The 14,850-nt window shown below is 48.4% G+C and overlaps 6 protein-coding genes across 6 annotated transcripts; 5 read left to right on the top strand and 1 right to left on the bottom strand.

Moving 5' to 3' along the window:
• Window positions 1-292: 292 nt before the first annotated feature.
• BDV37DRAFT_286171 (pinin family protein) lies at window positions 293-1,412 on the top strand (the record flags this gene model as incomplete). The annotated part of the gene is made up of 4 exons (XM_032087875.1): window positions 293-303; window positions 360-810; window positions 881-949; window positions 1,005-1,412. The coding sequence occupies 4 exons, from the start codon at window positions 293-295 to the stop codon at window positions 1,410-1,412; spliced, it is 939 nt and encodes a 312-aa protein (XP_031938260.1).
• Window positions 1,413-1,938: 526 nt separating this feature from the next.
• Window positions 1,939-3,470, top strand: BDV37DRAFT_274067 (alpha/beta fold hydrolase; the record flags this gene model as incomplete). Its single annotated transcript, XM_032085165.1, has 7 exons — window positions 1,939-2,017; window positions 2,158-2,186; window positions 2,303-2,410; window positions 2,489-2,598; window positions 2,679-3,009; window positions 3,077-3,128; window positions 3,193-3,470. The coding sequence occupies 7 exons, from the start codon at window positions 1,939-1,941 to the stop codon at window positions 3,468-3,470; spliced, it is 987 nt and encodes a 328-aa protein (XP_031938259.1).
• A 335-nt stretch (window positions 3,471-3,805) lies between these two features.
• Window positions 3,806-5,429, bottom strand: BDV37DRAFT_296591 (uncharacterized protein; the record flags this gene model as incomplete). Its single annotated transcript, XM_032090150.1, has 6 exons — window positions 3,806-4,540; window positions 4,598-4,722; window positions 4,778-4,850; window positions 4,902-5,049; window positions 5,104-5,277; window positions 5,402-5,429. The coding sequence occupies 6 exons, from the start codon at window positions 5,427-5,429 to the stop codon at window positions 3,832-3,834; spliced, it is 1,257 nt and encodes a 418-aa protein (XP_031938258.1). The 3' UTR covers window positions 3,806-3,831.
• Window positions 5,430-6,068: 639 nt separating this feature from the next.
• On the top strand, window positions 6,069-6,920 carry BDV37DRAFT_194734 (60S ribosomal protein eL43). The gene is made up of 4 exons (XM_032079739.1): window positions 6,069-6,138; window positions 6,213-6,243; window positions 6,376-6,540; window positions 6,653-6,920. The coding sequence occupies exons 1-4, from the start codon at window positions 6,120-6,122 to the stop codon at window positions 6,714-6,716; spliced, it is 279 nt and encodes a 92-aa protein (XP_031938257.1). The 5' UTR covers window positions 6,069-6,119; the 3' UTR covers window positions 6,717-6,920.
• Window positions 6,921-7,803: 883 nt separating this feature from the next.
• BDV37DRAFT_274064 (putative PHD and RING finger domain protein) lies at window positions 7,804-9,756 on the top strand (the record flags this gene model as incomplete). Its single annotated transcript, XM_032085164.1, has 2 exons — window positions 7,804-8,101; window positions 8,189-9,756. 2 exons carry the CDS (start codon window positions 7,804-7,806, stop codon window positions 9,754-9,756), a joined length of 1,866 nt encoding a protein of 621 aa, XP_031938256.1.
• Window positions 9,757-12,504: 2,748 nt separating this feature from the next.
• Window positions 12,505-14,821, top strand: BDV37DRAFT_256429 (MFS transporter). The gene is made up of 2 exons (XM_032082835.1): window positions 12,505-13,476; window positions 13,548-14,821. The coding sequence occupies exons 1-2, from the start codon at window positions 12,735-12,737 to the stop codon at window positions 14,453-14,455; spliced, it is 1,650 nt and encodes a 549-aa protein (XP_031938255.1). The 5' UTR covers window positions 12,505-12,734; the 3' UTR covers window positions 14,456-14,821.
• The last annotated feature ends 29 nt before the right edge of the window (window positions 14,822-14,850 follow it).

Below are 14,850 nucleotides of genomic sequence, written 5' to 3'. Positions count from 1 at the left end.
CGAGAAGACGAAGGAAAGGGAAGAAGTTTCCATGCGGAACTTACGCTCCATATCAGGAATGTGGTCCGTGCGTAGACAGGACACGGGAGGCCCGCCGTTCATATCGCGATACCGAGTAGTTTTCAGAGGATCGATTCTGCAGATCTGAGGAGTCAACTTTAACGCAGGTTGTCTTCACCGTCTATTTCATGCTTACCGCATAATCGCTAGTCGGTGCCACGCATTTGTTATTCCCCACCTATATTAGCGTGTTTGTGTCGAGGCGCGTTTGACTACTTTGGAACAGACAGATATGGCTGAAGGGTAAGCGGTCAACTCGATACAGCTCCGAGACAGCTGCTGACAGCGTATATGAGTAGGACACTGGCCTCGGCAGTTGTACTGCCCGAACAGGACAACCTTCCCCCATCACCGGATGTTGGTTTGAAGCGAAGAAATTCCGTTGCGGAAGCCGACTCAGAGAGCAAACGCCGTCGCCTTAGCTCACAACAAGAGCACACGGGCGACCGATCACCTGCGGAGCGCAAACAATCTTCCCCGGATGGAGCGGAACGCAAACCAGAACGGAGGCCCGGCCGAGGTGGACGTGAGGAGGAACGCAAGCGTGGACAACGTCTATTCGGTGCTTTACTGGGGACGCTTTCGCAGAGCTCGAATTCGGCGGCTCAGAAGCGGCGTGCGGATATTGAACGGCGACAACAGGATAAGCTTAAGTTGCAGGATGAAGAGTACGACGAGTTGAAGAAGAAGAGACGGGAGGAACGGGTCGCTATCCGGAAGAAGGAGCAGAGGCTCTATGAAGAGGAATCGGTAGGTTTTCTTGGATCGGGGTATCGTCTACTTTCCGGTGTAGGGCTGACAAGCGGATGATCTTTTACAGATGCGCACGCGACACTCGAATCTACTGGCAATGTCTCATTTCCTCAAGACAAAAACTGAGCCTGTATTAGTATGCCTACCTGCCTCATCTACAACCCTGGACTTAACTAACACTGTCTCTACAGTACTATAAGCCATGGCAGCTTCGGTCCGGAGATGAAGCGATCATACGTGAACAGGTTGAAGAAGCAGAAGCCACAGTTGCTCGAGAGGTGGCAGAATTCGAGGCGCGTTATCCAGCCCATGAAGAGGAGCCTCCGAAGAAACAAGACGAGGGTGCACAACAAGAAGACCGCGACCAAGCCCCTGAACCTGAAGCAGAACTTAAAGAGGACAAGGATGCAACCCGTGAGACTGACACGGTGGGTGCTGAGACTAACCACAATAGAGACTCTGAAGCAGCTCCACACGATGCTACGGCTGCTACTACTAATAATATATCTATCAATAATGACCATGCAGACGTTCATCGAGGGGCTGACGACGACGGTGGCGAGGTTGTCGAGGATAACGAGGATACAGTGATTTACTAAATGCAAGGCGATACCAATTTTTTTCCGTTGGTTCTCAACTTTTTTATTTATCTTAAAAATTTTTTTTTCTCCTAACACCGACTGGTATGTATGTATGTGAGCTATCATTGGGAGGTGTCTCCTGCATCTAAGGAATCGTACCTTAACGGGCACAACCGAGGCTATGGATTATCCGGCGGAGTCAACAACTTAGCGGCATTGGCTCTGAAGATCACTACAAATCACATTCTTATATACCGGTTGACAACGCCTTCCATCAAACTAGTCTTCCAAGATCCTCTCAACATTTAATAATACTAGTGCCCAATCCTTAGCCTGTAGCCTCATTTTTCCATACATCAGCATTGGTTCACGTGACAGACAGCTGGCGGGGGTCTCCATACAGCTCTATAAATAAAAGAAAAAGTCGGTATGCGCAGGATAACCTGACCCAGAAATTTTCCTTCTGCTTTTCACGGGTTTCGTTATTTCTTTACCTTGCATTAACCCGTGAAGCTGTACAACTTCCAGCCCTTGCGTTGCAATCATGATCGTTGATAAGATCCATGTAACCGACGATCTCCGAGTCGAGCGCCGTTTCGCTGATATCAACGGCAAGACATATGGTATGTGAATATCATTTTTCCAAAGCCGTGAATCTGGGCTGGAGATGAGGGTCTGGATTTCTTGTTCCCCTGGATATACGATGCTGTAAACGTTGTGATTTGATGGGGGGTATATGAGCTGACGATATATGTTCCCGCAGGTTATCTCTACAGTGAGCCCGATACAGGGGTATCATATAGAGGGACCATCTTTCTTGTGCGTGAGACACCGGAATCACGAATTGTCTTTGCAAATAACGCAAAAGACAAAGGGAAAACAACCAAAGGCTAATTCATGGTTTTTAGCTTCATGGCTTTCCAGATCTGTCAATGGGGTGGCGGTATCAGATTCCCATGTTGAGGGATATGGGGCTGAGGGTCATTGCGCCAGACTGCCTAGGGTACGGGAGGACGGTACGCGCCAGAATGCCAATTGCCGGGGATCTACCGGTATATGGACAATACAACAATGCTAACAATGTGGATAAACAGGACGCTCCAGAAGATCCACATCATTATTCGCACAAGAGGTGCGCCAATGATATCAAAGAACTCGCCTTCCAGCTTGGAATTTCCAAAATTATTGTCGCCGGACATGATTGGTATGTTCATGTTGCTCCTTGGACCTCAATTGCCGGTTTTAGACATCGATGTCAAAGTTGCTAAATCTCGATGTACATAGGGGCGCCGCTCTCGCATACCGTGTAGCCCTCTGGCACCCAGAGCTAGTAACACACATCATCACCGTCTGTGTACCATACGCCGCGCCAACGAGGCGATACTTTCGCCTTAAAGACATGGTAGAAAAGATAGCGCCTCATTTCTATTATCAGCTACAGTTCATCAGCGGAGAACTGGATAAATACGTTCAGACCAAAGAAGATATCAAGAGATTCCTCTCCGCCATGTACGGCGGGCGGACCCCTGAAAACGAAATGGCGTTTGATGCAGAGCTGGGCATTCTGCCCGACAAGTTGGCGCGTGTACTCCCCTCAGAGTTATTAAGCGAGGAAGTAGGTTATTGCCATTCTACCCCTCCACCAATAAACATAGGATCGGTTATGCTGATAGAGTTTCCAGGAACTTGAATACTATGCGGAGGAGTTCTCGAGGAACGGCTTCCATGGTCCATGTACGCTACCCCTTGTATTTGTCAATTGAGTTAAAGTTAGAAAACGACTAACAAGTGCACCTAGTTAACTGGTACCGAACCCGGGAAATCAATTACAGAGAGGAACTCGCCATCCTCAACAAACACATCACTGCTCCGGTGCTCTTCATTCAGGCCCTCCGCGATACGGCTCTTCCGGCACATCTCGGCAGGGGAATGACCAGGACTATACCCCATATGACCTTCAAGCAGATCAATACCTCGCATTGGGCGCTATGGGAGAAACCAGGAGAGGTCAATGAGATCATTGCGTGGTGGTTGGAGGAGGTTGTGTTCCGAGACCCGAGGATGTTCAAGTTGTGATGGATTTCGATGTTGATATGCAGACGCTGGTGTGCTGTACATATCTGTAGTGTTATTCGTGTGACTTGTTTTACTATCCTTTGTTTGGTTATCTATGTTGAGGACGGTGCCCTGACTATGTGCATTAAATATCGTTTTATTTGAGGGCTGTCCAGAATTGTATGGTTTAGATAATGTTTCGATGATGCTGTATAGATGTTCAATATTTCATTGTGTGTATTGACTAGAGGAGCATTAATTCGACTGGCACAGTGCAACAATACATGCAAGCACGTTAAACACACACACACAAAAAAAAAAAAAAAAGCCTAACCCTCCAAAGCATTAGAATGTAAGTCAACATCGCAGTCGTAGACAGTCATCAGTACTTGAACACTTCGGTCTCAATTTGACATCCAACCTTCTCCAACCGGTCAATGAATTCCTGGCCCAAGGTAGCTGGAGTTACAAGGCCACAACGAGAGACTTTCTTCACTTTCTCTTCATTCTCCAGAATAGTCATGGCTGCCTCTGCCAGCAAGAGCCCCGTGAAAACATACATAGTTCCATCGTATTTCAACTTGCCAAGTGCACGCTTAGGATCCGGCGTGTCCTGATCAGCTGTCGCCACGGCACGGTATACCAGCCGGTCATTGATCGAGTCCTCCATGCGGGGTCCACTACCGGGCGCGTAAATATACTTCTTCAATAGCCACCGAACGGGGGGCAAGAGCAGAAGTAACAAGCCAGTGACGAAGGCAAAATGCAGTGCAACACCAATGAGCGCGTTCCTCACCCTAAGGAATTGTCTGAAATGGAAGCGACGCCCGTAGAACTCTGGCATCAACGTACTACTCCGATGCACGATAGTAATGTCGGCAATTGCTGTTGGAGCGGTGGTGAGAGTGCCCATGTCACGGACTGAGCGGACACCCAGCACTTTTTCCGCGAGTGGTTCGCTGGGAATAGATTTGGGTGGCGAGGATGCGGCGAGCGCAAACGGGTCTGCTGCTTTGAGTATATCGAGCAACGAGAGTGTATCAAACATAGTCATGACCGTCGCGAGAGTACCACCACTTGCCCCGGAGGACCTGCAACGTAGTTAGCACTATGCATTCGGTAGGGTGGTCAAGGAGCGGCTGGTATACTTCATTTCATCAATTGCGCACGTAATTTCCTTGGTATCGCAGGAAAACTCCTCACGTATACGCTTAACAAGGGCCCAAGCCAACATATCTGCAGGAGCACTCTCGACGCCAACAGAGGGGATTATCTAAAACAGCCAGGGGATCAACATATGAGAACAGGAATAAGGAGATGGCACGCACTATAGCACCGTTTGACTTGGCAGTTTCATGGTATTTTTCGATGATACTCTTGATCCAGGGCGTTTCTCCAGTGCTACACAGATTAGCTATAGCGTCCACTGCCTGACTGTAATGAATTACTTACACATCAAGGTAATGCGTTCCGTTGCTGGCGCAAGCTTCAACTACAGGAGTAGAGTATAGGTGATATGGCCCAACGCAGTTGAGAAGCACACGGCCTTTCTGAGCGAGTGAGTGCAATTCCTCCCGATTGAGCTGGACAGCCAGAATTTCTAATGGTAGGTTAACAATGTTTGTTCTCACAGTAGTACCGATTCATATAGTACCTGGCTCGGCGCGGTCGGGGTTCAGATTCTTGAGTTCTTTGGCAACATTCTCAATCTTCTGGAGCGAACGCCCTGCTAGAGCCCATTTTAAACCTGTGGGAAGGTTCTTAACAATATGCTCTGCACAGAGTCTACCTGTGTAACCAGTTGGGCCTAGAAGGATCAGGTCGAACTCTTAGACTCCATTGTCAAAGGTAGGGAGAATACACCGGCAATTGAGATTGAGCAAATTACACAGACAATTAGATAAAGTATATATTCTTCAAGGAAAGACGCAGGATCTACTACTAGTAGTAACGTCGCGTAGATACAGATAGCTTAAGCATGGTTGCTCGGTGACGTGAGATGATCGCCTTGGCCGCTAGACTAACCAGAAGTGGAAAGGGCCCATCCCGCTTGATGTTCAGGTGACTAGACCGGCGAAAGAATTGTTCGGCAATTAGTATTCAATACAGGATACCCCTATGATGGAAGAATAATGTGCAAGGTATGTCCAAGCGTTCAATTCACAAGGCATACATGTATAGCATTGCACAAGTGTCAGCATTGCCTTGATAACATAATGTGGCAAAGATCCAATGACTACTGTTGTGCAAAGGCCTTTGGTTGCATTTGAGGCCCTCTTATGTCATGCGGGCCAGACTAGCCGAGTTTGGCCTTGAAATTTTAGATAAGATAGAAAATATAGAAAATTGGCACGAAACATTGAAAATGAGAGGATTTCATGAATGCCTTGAGGCCCGAATGATTTGTTGTACAGACATACGTCTCATTCCTATCTTTTGTTTTACCACGATGTAGTATTTTGAAAATCTATTCTTCCCCCTCGATGTTGGTGGGAGGTTTACCCATTGAATTGTTCATAGTTCGCGGAGATAGCAGTCACGTGATGAGCCAAGACTTGAACCCTAAGCGAGCCTGGACACCCACAACCGCTTCCACTTGAAAGCCTCAGTCTCGATTTCGACTTACCGCACTGTATCCATCTTCGACCTCAACAGCTGCACGGAGACAAGATGACCAAGCGCACTAAGAGTAAGTGCTCTATTATAGAGAAATACGCCTAATAGATAACTGGAAAATAAATTGAGACTAACATAATCCTCCAGAGGTCGGTATCACGGGTAAATATGGTACCAGGTATGCTCTTGCGCCCTTTCGCCTAGAAATCAATGTGAAGCCGATCGCCTTCCGATTCCGCACATTTAAATGAAGGATTCGAAATCGAGCTTTCGACGAGTTGGACAATGTATTGACGACGTGATTTAACAGATACGGTGCCTCCCTGCGTAAGCAGGTGAAGAAGATGGAAGTGTCCCAGCACGCCCGCTACGTCTGCACCTTCTGCGGTAAGAACACCGTCAAGCGCCAGGCTGTTGGTATCTGGGAGTGCAAGGGTTGCAAGAAGACCGTCGCCGGTGGTGCTTACACCGTCTCGTAAGTCGAGCCCCATCCTTTTTATTTTCGATGGCCACGGGGCAGTTCATACTGGACTGTGTACCGCGTGGTGAAGATGTGGGACGAATACTGATCGATCATTGTGCTACAGCACCCCCGCCGCCGCTGCCACCCGCTCCACCATCCGTCGTCTCAGGGAAATCGCGGAGGTTTAAGTGTCACGATGGGATTTTCTTTATCTTACGTTTGAAATAAAAAATAGCGAAATTCAAGATCTGGAAAGCTCCCAAGGGCTCCTCGTTACGAATACCCAGCCATTATCTGGACCGAATGGTACTTAACCAATAGACACAAATATAACCCGTGATCTCAGGTCTTCTACAAATAAGACTCCGTATCAGCTATCCCACATCTACCATGTCTGCTGCCTCTACCGCTCTTTCATTCGTATCACGCTGGATCTTTTTGTTTCGCTCACGATCACTCTCGAGTTCTTCATACGTGTGACCAGGTCTTCTGACAGCACAAGACTGCTGGAATACATGTGGAGTAAACTCGTGCACCCAACGAGATAACCGTGCGGAGTAGGCCATCTATCTTTCGTTGGTTTGTGTTTCTATCTATGCGTCTTTTCTCCATGATTCTGCGTTCAAATGTAGCATATCGCTTTGCCCCTATGAAGAATAAGCTTTCGACAAAAGCATTGCCCTCCCTGTCCAAGCACCGAGACCGGAGTGCCTTCGGGTCAATTAACATTCCGTTTCGATCTACCTGTATTCAGCACTACAAGATGCTTTGGACAAGCTCTGGCAATATCATTTTTCCTCGCATTCTTGTTTTGTCTCTTCCAATTCTACCGCGCAAGTTTACGTTACACAGGCGGTCTGATAGTAAGGAGAAAAGAAGAAGAAAAAAACCAAGAAGAAAAAGAAAAAGAAAAGACAAGAGGGAGACAAGAGGGGCATGTCTCATAGTAGGGATGCAAGGGCACCTTTTCAGCTACAATAGTGTTCTGGAAGTCAAGAGTCAGCAACCTTCAGGGCGCCCAAAGTGCCTCGTCCGATTTTCCTGAACAATGATTCGCCTGGCGCCTGGTAGGTCACGTTGACGCCCAGACTGTTTTGCGTTAGACCAGACTTTAGGTCCACCCTCAAAAGGCCGGTTGCTTTCTCCCCACATCACTCGACCTGCTCTCTCTCCCTTCTCCTTCCACTCCTCTGCCTTTCATCCCTTTCTGCCAGCTGCTCTTCATGCCTTCTCTTAGCTTTCCTGCAGATAGTCCTGGCACAGAACCCTCTGTTAATGTCCGACACTTGTATTGTGTGTTTAGGAGACCTTGGCGAAAGCGCCAGCGATCCTCTTGCCGTCTCCGCCGAGGCCGCGCCAAGACTTGATGCTCAAGTAAACGGCAGGTCGACCGACACCTTCGTCAAGGCAGATGGCGTGGATGGCAGTGAGGATTCTGGTCAGATCGCCCAGTTACTCCCCTGTGGTCATGTCTTACATAACAATTGTCTGAAGCCCTGGGTTGAACGAGCGAACAGCTGTCCAATATGCCGCCGCAGCTTCAACGTTGTGGAGCTCAGTGACCGAATCGGAGGTATGTTTCACAGTCGCTACCTACCACCCTCAATTTTGTGGAGTCGGATGATTTTAGATACTAATTGAACGATTTTATCTTCAACAGGCCCCGTACTCTCCTCTTATGCTGTACAGGACCGCGTTCAGGTTGCGGATGTCGATCCTTCGATGGTGATAGAGTACATCGAGGAAGATGATCTTGCCGGGTTCTCACCTTGTCTGATATGCGGAGATTCTGATAACGAAGAGTTTCTCCTTCTATGCGATGGGTGCGATGCCCCCTCGCACACGTATTGCCTGGGGCTTGATACTGTCCCGTCTGGGCCTTGGTACTGTTCACGATGCCAGACCCAACGTGCTCGAGCGCTGTCCCCCGACAGTACTGATAGGCCATCGCGGGCTCAGGACCGGCGCGGTCGCCGTACGAGGGCACAGCAGCGGCAGCTACAGAGCCGCAATCAGATGAACTCCCTTCACTGGGCTCGAGTATGGCAGTCCGTTTGGGATCACCTTAACATCGACTTGGATTTTCCGTTTGATGATGATAGGGCAGCCGAGCGTGCCCGACAGCAACAACGACGGGAAGAAGCCAATCAGCGAGAGTTCCGAGCTTGGCAGCGTCGTTTTGAAGTTGCAGAGCGACAAGGTGGTAGTAACCGCTTCAGGGATACGGCTGCCTTACTCGATATTGAGGCTCCGCGACCATCGCGGCCACGTGTGCCGAGGGAGCCAACGCCTGAGCCCGAGTCTTTGGAAGAGATGAGGGCGTGGAATGCTTTTGAGAGGGCTCGTGAGATCGAGAATGATCCTAGTGCGGCCCGGAAAAGGAAGGAACCGACTATGTCTCCCTCGCCGGAACCCACAGAGCCCGAGCGGAAGCTAAAACGTCCACGAACCCGCAGAGCTGAAGACTTAGCTGCTTTAGCTACTCAGAATGGCGAGTCTTCCAGGGCTGCTGGTGCGCAGGCTTCCGCTCGAATCAACGCGGAAACCTCAAGCGAACCAAGCTTCCTTCAGTCCCTGTTGAAAGAAGTCGAGGACGCTTCGAACGACACCAATTCGCTTGGGAATTCTGCCCAGGTTTCAGTTGCAGCAACTGACCATGCTACTCCTGGGCCGTCTTCCCCATCAATCTCGCCCGTGCCATCTAACCAACCCTCACCCCGCCTATCCTCCACAACACCCCCACCTCAGCCAAGGAGTAGGCCGATATCCCCATTACAGCTCGCGACACCCAATCATCTCTCGTCGCCACCCTTCTCGCCCGATGTTTCTCCAACTTCTACAGACGATACGCCGTCGCAAGGGTTCTCAGATAGCACCCGACGCCGGATTCCAAGGGCAGCATATCGCTCGAGTCTATTTAGAGCGAACGACAAGTCTCCGAGCCGGCCCAGCCTATCCTTAGCGGTCAAAACCGACATACAGAAACTGGTCGGTGCAGCCTTGAAGCCATACTACCGTTCAAAGACTGTGTCGAAGGACGAGTACACTGACATCAATCGGAATATATCCCGAATGTTATATGAACGAGTGGGCGACGTTGAAACCATCGCAGCTGATGCGAAAATTGACCTGGAGACCATTGCCAAGGAGCAGGTTACCAAGGCTATCGATGCCTTGAAGCAGAAACATAAGATGGAGGACAACGACCCTGTTGATGATAGTTCTTGACCCCTAATTCTGGACAGAGTTTAGCATTTTCCGGCGTTTACAGCGATATCTTGGTTCTACTGAAATGAGAGCATCCATTCGGCGTTCGGGCATGACCTTTAGCGAGCTTACGCATGTAAGATGCGTTTGGATACCCAGGAATATGGGAGTGACTAGTTTTGGACTTCACTGAGGCGGGTTTAAACATCTATAGCGACATTTTCTATTCTTCTATGTCTATTAATAGGCTACAACATTATCACTGCTAGCAACTCATAGCAGCTATACATGAATAAAGAACCGGAGCTGGTTTCCTAGTGAATGCGGTCTTCAAAAAAAAAGGGGGGGAGGTCACACATGGATTAGTAGTCCCTGCACGGAGTACTGGTACCACACACTACTTCTGGCACCGACCAAGGCGCTTCGGGTATTTCTTTAGTCCTCATCACACCGCTATTATCGCTGAGCAATCTTCACAGGCCAAGTAGTCAATCAGAGTCTAACTAGCTACGTCTTTCAATAGACCCAAGGAATATGGACAAGGATGGGACATATGCACTTGAATAGAGTCTATGCACACCCAGAACCTCATATCACCTGTATGACGCGTCACGGTCCTCTGCCATTAGAAACACTTACTAAGAATAAAGGTGCCAATAACCCTAGTTTTACTACTAGTCCTCTGCATGTTTCAGGCGATCAATCAAGTCACCAAGGTAGATTACCTCCATAAACTTCATTCTACTAGGGTTCTGGCGAGTGTTTCTGATTTATTTTGGGCCAAAAAAAGACCCCTTTCCTCGTTCTTGGTAGCATAGTGTCTGTTTTTCTCTTCGTTCGCGGAGGGTATATAAGTACTGTGGACAGTCAATTTATTCAAATCCCCATAGCCATCACACATGGTCATTAAGCACCGGACTACGGTATACATATCTGCAGTATGCTCGTCTCCAAGATGGGATGAATATATGCACTGTGCTAATCTGCATCTCTGATTAAGTTCGGTTTTCCCATGGGGAGGTCAGTGCCGCCTTCAGACAAAGACCATCTAACATCAGAAGCATAATTGTAGAACTCTTCATCACTCGCGTCTTAAACTATGACAATGATATCGTTGGTGAGTTATGAACTCTCCATCTTAACGTGCTTTTTTCTGGTTCGTTCTCCTATTGGGCCGAGTATATACACAGTAGTGTATACGCACAAACTATAATCAGGAGGTTCCTTCGAATAATTTTCTCATGTATATTACTGTCACTCAATAGTTAGGAAACCGGATTAGTTGCTCTTACCTCCTAAGTAGTCTAATGATCATCCCGTGGGAGTAACCTGTGCGAATTTAGAGGTGCAAGCATCGTAGATATAGTAAACAAAAACTAGTATAAACTTTGTGGGCTGCGGATAGATTACCCGTTGAACCGGAAATACCCCGCGACAATATTGAAACTCATTTTCATTCTGATATTGAGTTTTGTACAGAATTCTATCAACACAGATCAGCTGGATGGAATACGAATTACAATCTCTGGTGAATGGATTTCCTGCCCTAGGCCGTTCCAACGATTATCAATAGGGCCATGCATGAAAGTGGCTTCGAGAGTAGTAACTGTGGCATGGGATGTAGATACACAAATATATATTTGTAAGATTACACCAGATATGAAACAGGAGAAATATTCTATATATAATGACAACTCACGGCTGTCACGTTCAAAACCCCAGGCAGCAGCATATAACACCTACACCTAATAGATTGATATGCAAAGCGGACTAACAGTACTCAAAACGGTGAAGAAGCACACCATCAGGCCATGTCAACTATAATTTCCCGAGTTAGCCAGATCAGCAGCGCAGTGCCAACAGGACTCGATCAGAAACTCCCATAGGCTGATAAGTCAACATAGATGACTAAAAGAAATGTGAAATTTCCCCCGTATGTCGTTCGCTGGTGCTGCGGTATGGATGCATCACATTTGCGAGCACGTGTCAGACGTCGGACATCGGCCATCGAACAATGTATAGCGCGAGATGAAGCCGAGATATACTACGGAGTATTAGCACCACAGTATATCAATAGAAGAGGTCACCGGAGGAAACAAACCCTAAGTCCAGTGTTAACTCCGAACGGGGATAAGTGGGTGGTTTGACTCCAGAAAACAAATCAAAGTGCCCCAGAGTGACCAGGGTCTGACCTTCATGCAACGGCCTTCATCGCGTATCTGATATGGAACCGGATAATCGGAAGCGAAAGCAGAGCATCTGCCGAAAGTGGATAGGGATGAAGTTAAGCCATCGGGAAGGGTGGAGACGGGGACCCAATAGTGGCCGTGGAAGCGCCATGGAAGTCGGGCCCAGTGAAGGGCCGAAAGGGCGAGAGGGCGAAAGCGCTAAGCATTTTCCAGTTTCCACCTCGTGGTTCTTGTGTCATTGTTCATGGCTCTCACCTCACGTCTTTCCCCATTCGTTAAATCCGACCTTGTCACCGATCTGTGGATTCTTCCGCATGTGTTCATTATGACAAATCCGCTGACATCAGACATATGCCCTCCTATTATTCACATTTTAGTTCATGGCTTGTACATAGGATCTGATGTAGGTAGATATCGGCATCGGGGTATCGGACTCGGATTTAGCAACAAAAACCAGACAGCTACCATTGTGGTGGAGCACGTACGTGCGCTGGGCAGCTTAGCAGCCATGGCTCCTCCTCTCATAGCGCTCCGTTTAACTAATGTATCGTCACTAGGGTGCAAATTTCTTATTCTATAGGCCCACCCCTGTGTAGCAAAAAATGCTTTATTATATTAGAAGGACTCCCCCCCCCTCTTCCTATGTGCCTGGGTCAGCTAGGCAGTAGACTATAGACATTATTCACCTTGACTTTTTTACCCTCTTGCAGGAGACCTAATCGCTGCTATTCAGAGCCTGTTGTTTGCTATACCTGTATCGAGTGATATTGGAGTCTGCGCCTTGACGTTTGTCCCGCGCTTTCAACCAAAATGAGCGCCACCAATCGAGATGGCGCAACACAGCATGATCTACATAGCTCAGCTCGTCTAGACAAAGAAAACGAGGGACCGATGCAGTCCTCGGACATCACCTTGCACTCAGATTCCTCCTCGTCGATCGAGGAAGACCCCGAAAAGAATGCTGGGGGTATTCAGAGCACGGACTTGGAGAGGTTGGAGAGATCGATGTCAACACCACATTCAAGAAAGGGACACGAGGAAAAGGCATCGGAGAAGGACCCGAATTTGGTAGAATGGGACGGCCCGGATGATCCAGAGAACCCCCAGAACATGCCAAAATGGAGGAAATGGGTTTTGACCATGACGCTGTCCTCCTTGACAATGTGGATCACTTTCGCCAGTAGTGTGTTCTCGACGGCAACTGTGGTGACAGCTAAGGAGTACAACGTTTCAACTGAAGTTATGACTCTAGCGACTAGTTTGGTGGTGTTTGGATTCGCAGTTGGGCCTTTGATGTGGTCTCCTCTCTCAGAATTATACGGACGGAGAATACCATTGTTTTCAGGCTATGCCATCTTCGCAATTTTTCAAATCCCGGTCGCAGTGGCACAAAATGTTCAGACAATCATGCTGTGCCGTTTTCTCATGGGGGTTTTTGGTTGCTCTCCTCTGGCTGTGGTGGGGGGCGCAATGGCCGATTTCTGGGACCCCGTGGATCGTGCCGTGGCCATTGCTTGTTTCTCAGCTGCGACTTTTGTTGGGCCCGTTATCGGTAAGTCTTCCTTCCATCTCCCGTTATTGTTTGCTTTGCGACGTTGTAGCAAGACTGACAGGTCTCATTAGGCCCTATTGTGGGTGGTTTCATTACAGAGTCGCATCTTGGCTGGCGGTGGACAGCTTGGATCACATTGATAGCCTCTGCATCGTTCGGTACCTTTGCGCTGTTCACCGTCCCCGAAACCTATGGCCCGGTCATTCTTCAGAAACGTGCTGCTCGCCTGCGGCGGGAGACTGGTAACTGGGCATTGCATTCGTTCCTGGACGAGCATCGCCCGACGGCATCAGAAATCGTTACGAAATATCTTCTGCGCCCGGTCCAAATGCTGTTCCTCGAACCGATCCTGTTAGCTATGACGATCTACCTGGCTTTTATCTACGGTATCCTGTATCTGTTCTTCGAGGCCTACCCGGTCTCCTTCATGGAAGTTCGAGGTTGGACGAATGGGGGCGTGGCAGGGCTACCCTTCCTTGGGATTATGATTGGAGTTCTCTGCGGTGTTGCCTTGATCATCTGGCAGACCAAGACGCGCTTTGCACGGAAACTGGAGAAACATGGCAGGGTTGTACCAGAAGAGCGCCTGGTTCCCATGATGATTGCTTCTGTTCTGTTGCCAGCTGGTCTCTTCTGGTTCGGGTGGACCTCGGATCCCAATATTTCATGGGTGCCCCAGGTAATTGCAGGTGTCCCCATCGGAATGGGTATCCTGGTTATCTTCATGCAAGGTCTTAACTACATCATCGACGTGTACATGATGTTTGCCAACTCAGCTATTGCTGCCAACACTCTCATCCGGAGTAGCTTGGGTGGTGCTTTCCCGCTCTTTGCCGTGCAGATGTACCATAGATTGGGTGTAAACTGGGCATCCAGTCTCCTTGGATTCCTCACGGTTGCTATGATACCCATTCCAGTCGTCTTTTTCTTTTACGGAGCGAAGATTCGTGCCATGAGCAAGTTTTCGCCGAAGTTCTAGATCGGCCGCTGCTAGACTTGCACAAAATCTTCCCCTTTCTTGTGGGAGCAAACGAGAGAAAAAGAGTCGCATAACTCAGGTTTCATATGCATATAGTTAACTTTGATCATGAGCTCGGCGTTATAGTGTGGTATACAGACGATAATGTTTATTTTACTTTTGGAAGTGTTGGTTGTATGCATAGCGAGCGTACCCCCCACGAATGTTGTTAATGTTTACTTTTCACCTCTCATTGCAATATACTGTGTATTTAGCAAAAGTGTTTTTAGTGTTAATATCACCCATCATCTTTGCACTATGTGATAGTGTGAATGGTCGAGTAGTTCAGCTGTGAAACTTGATCGGTTTAGGTAATGAGCTATGTAGGTACCGGACAAGTAATCGTCGAGGTGGTT

This window comes from Aspergillus pseudonomiae (assembly GCF_009193645.1).
Source record: "Aspergillus pseudonomiae strain CBS 119388 unplaced genomic scaffold BDV37scaffold_71, whole genome shotgun sequence".
Taxonomy (NCBI): Eukaryota; Fungi; Ascomycota; class Eurotiomycetes; order Eurotiales; family Aspergillaceae; genus Aspergillus; species Aspergillus pseudonomiae.
This window is presented reverse-complemented; position numbering and strand designations above follow the sequence as displayed.

Excerpts from the sequence above, each read along its gene's own strand:
- BDV37DRAFT_194734 (XM_032079739.1), top strand. Across the intron at positions 6,244-6,375 it reads ACGGGTAAATATGGTACCAG|ATACGGTGCCTCCCTGCGTA; the intron begins GTATGCTCTTGC and ends GTGATTTAACAG. Across the intron at positions 6,541-6,652 it reads GGTGGTGCTTACACCGTCTC|CACCCCCGCCGCCGCTGCCA; the intron begins GTAAGTCGAGCC and ends ATTGTGCTACAG.
- BDV37DRAFT_256429 (XM_032082835.1), top strand. The coding sequence starts at position 12,735 with ATGAGCGCCACCAATCGAGATGGCGCAACACAGCATGATCTACATAGC. Across the intron at positions 13,477-13,547 it reads TTTTGTTGGGCCCGTTATCG|GCCCTATTGTGGGTGGTTTC; the intron begins GTAAGTCTTCCT and ends AGGTCTCATTAG.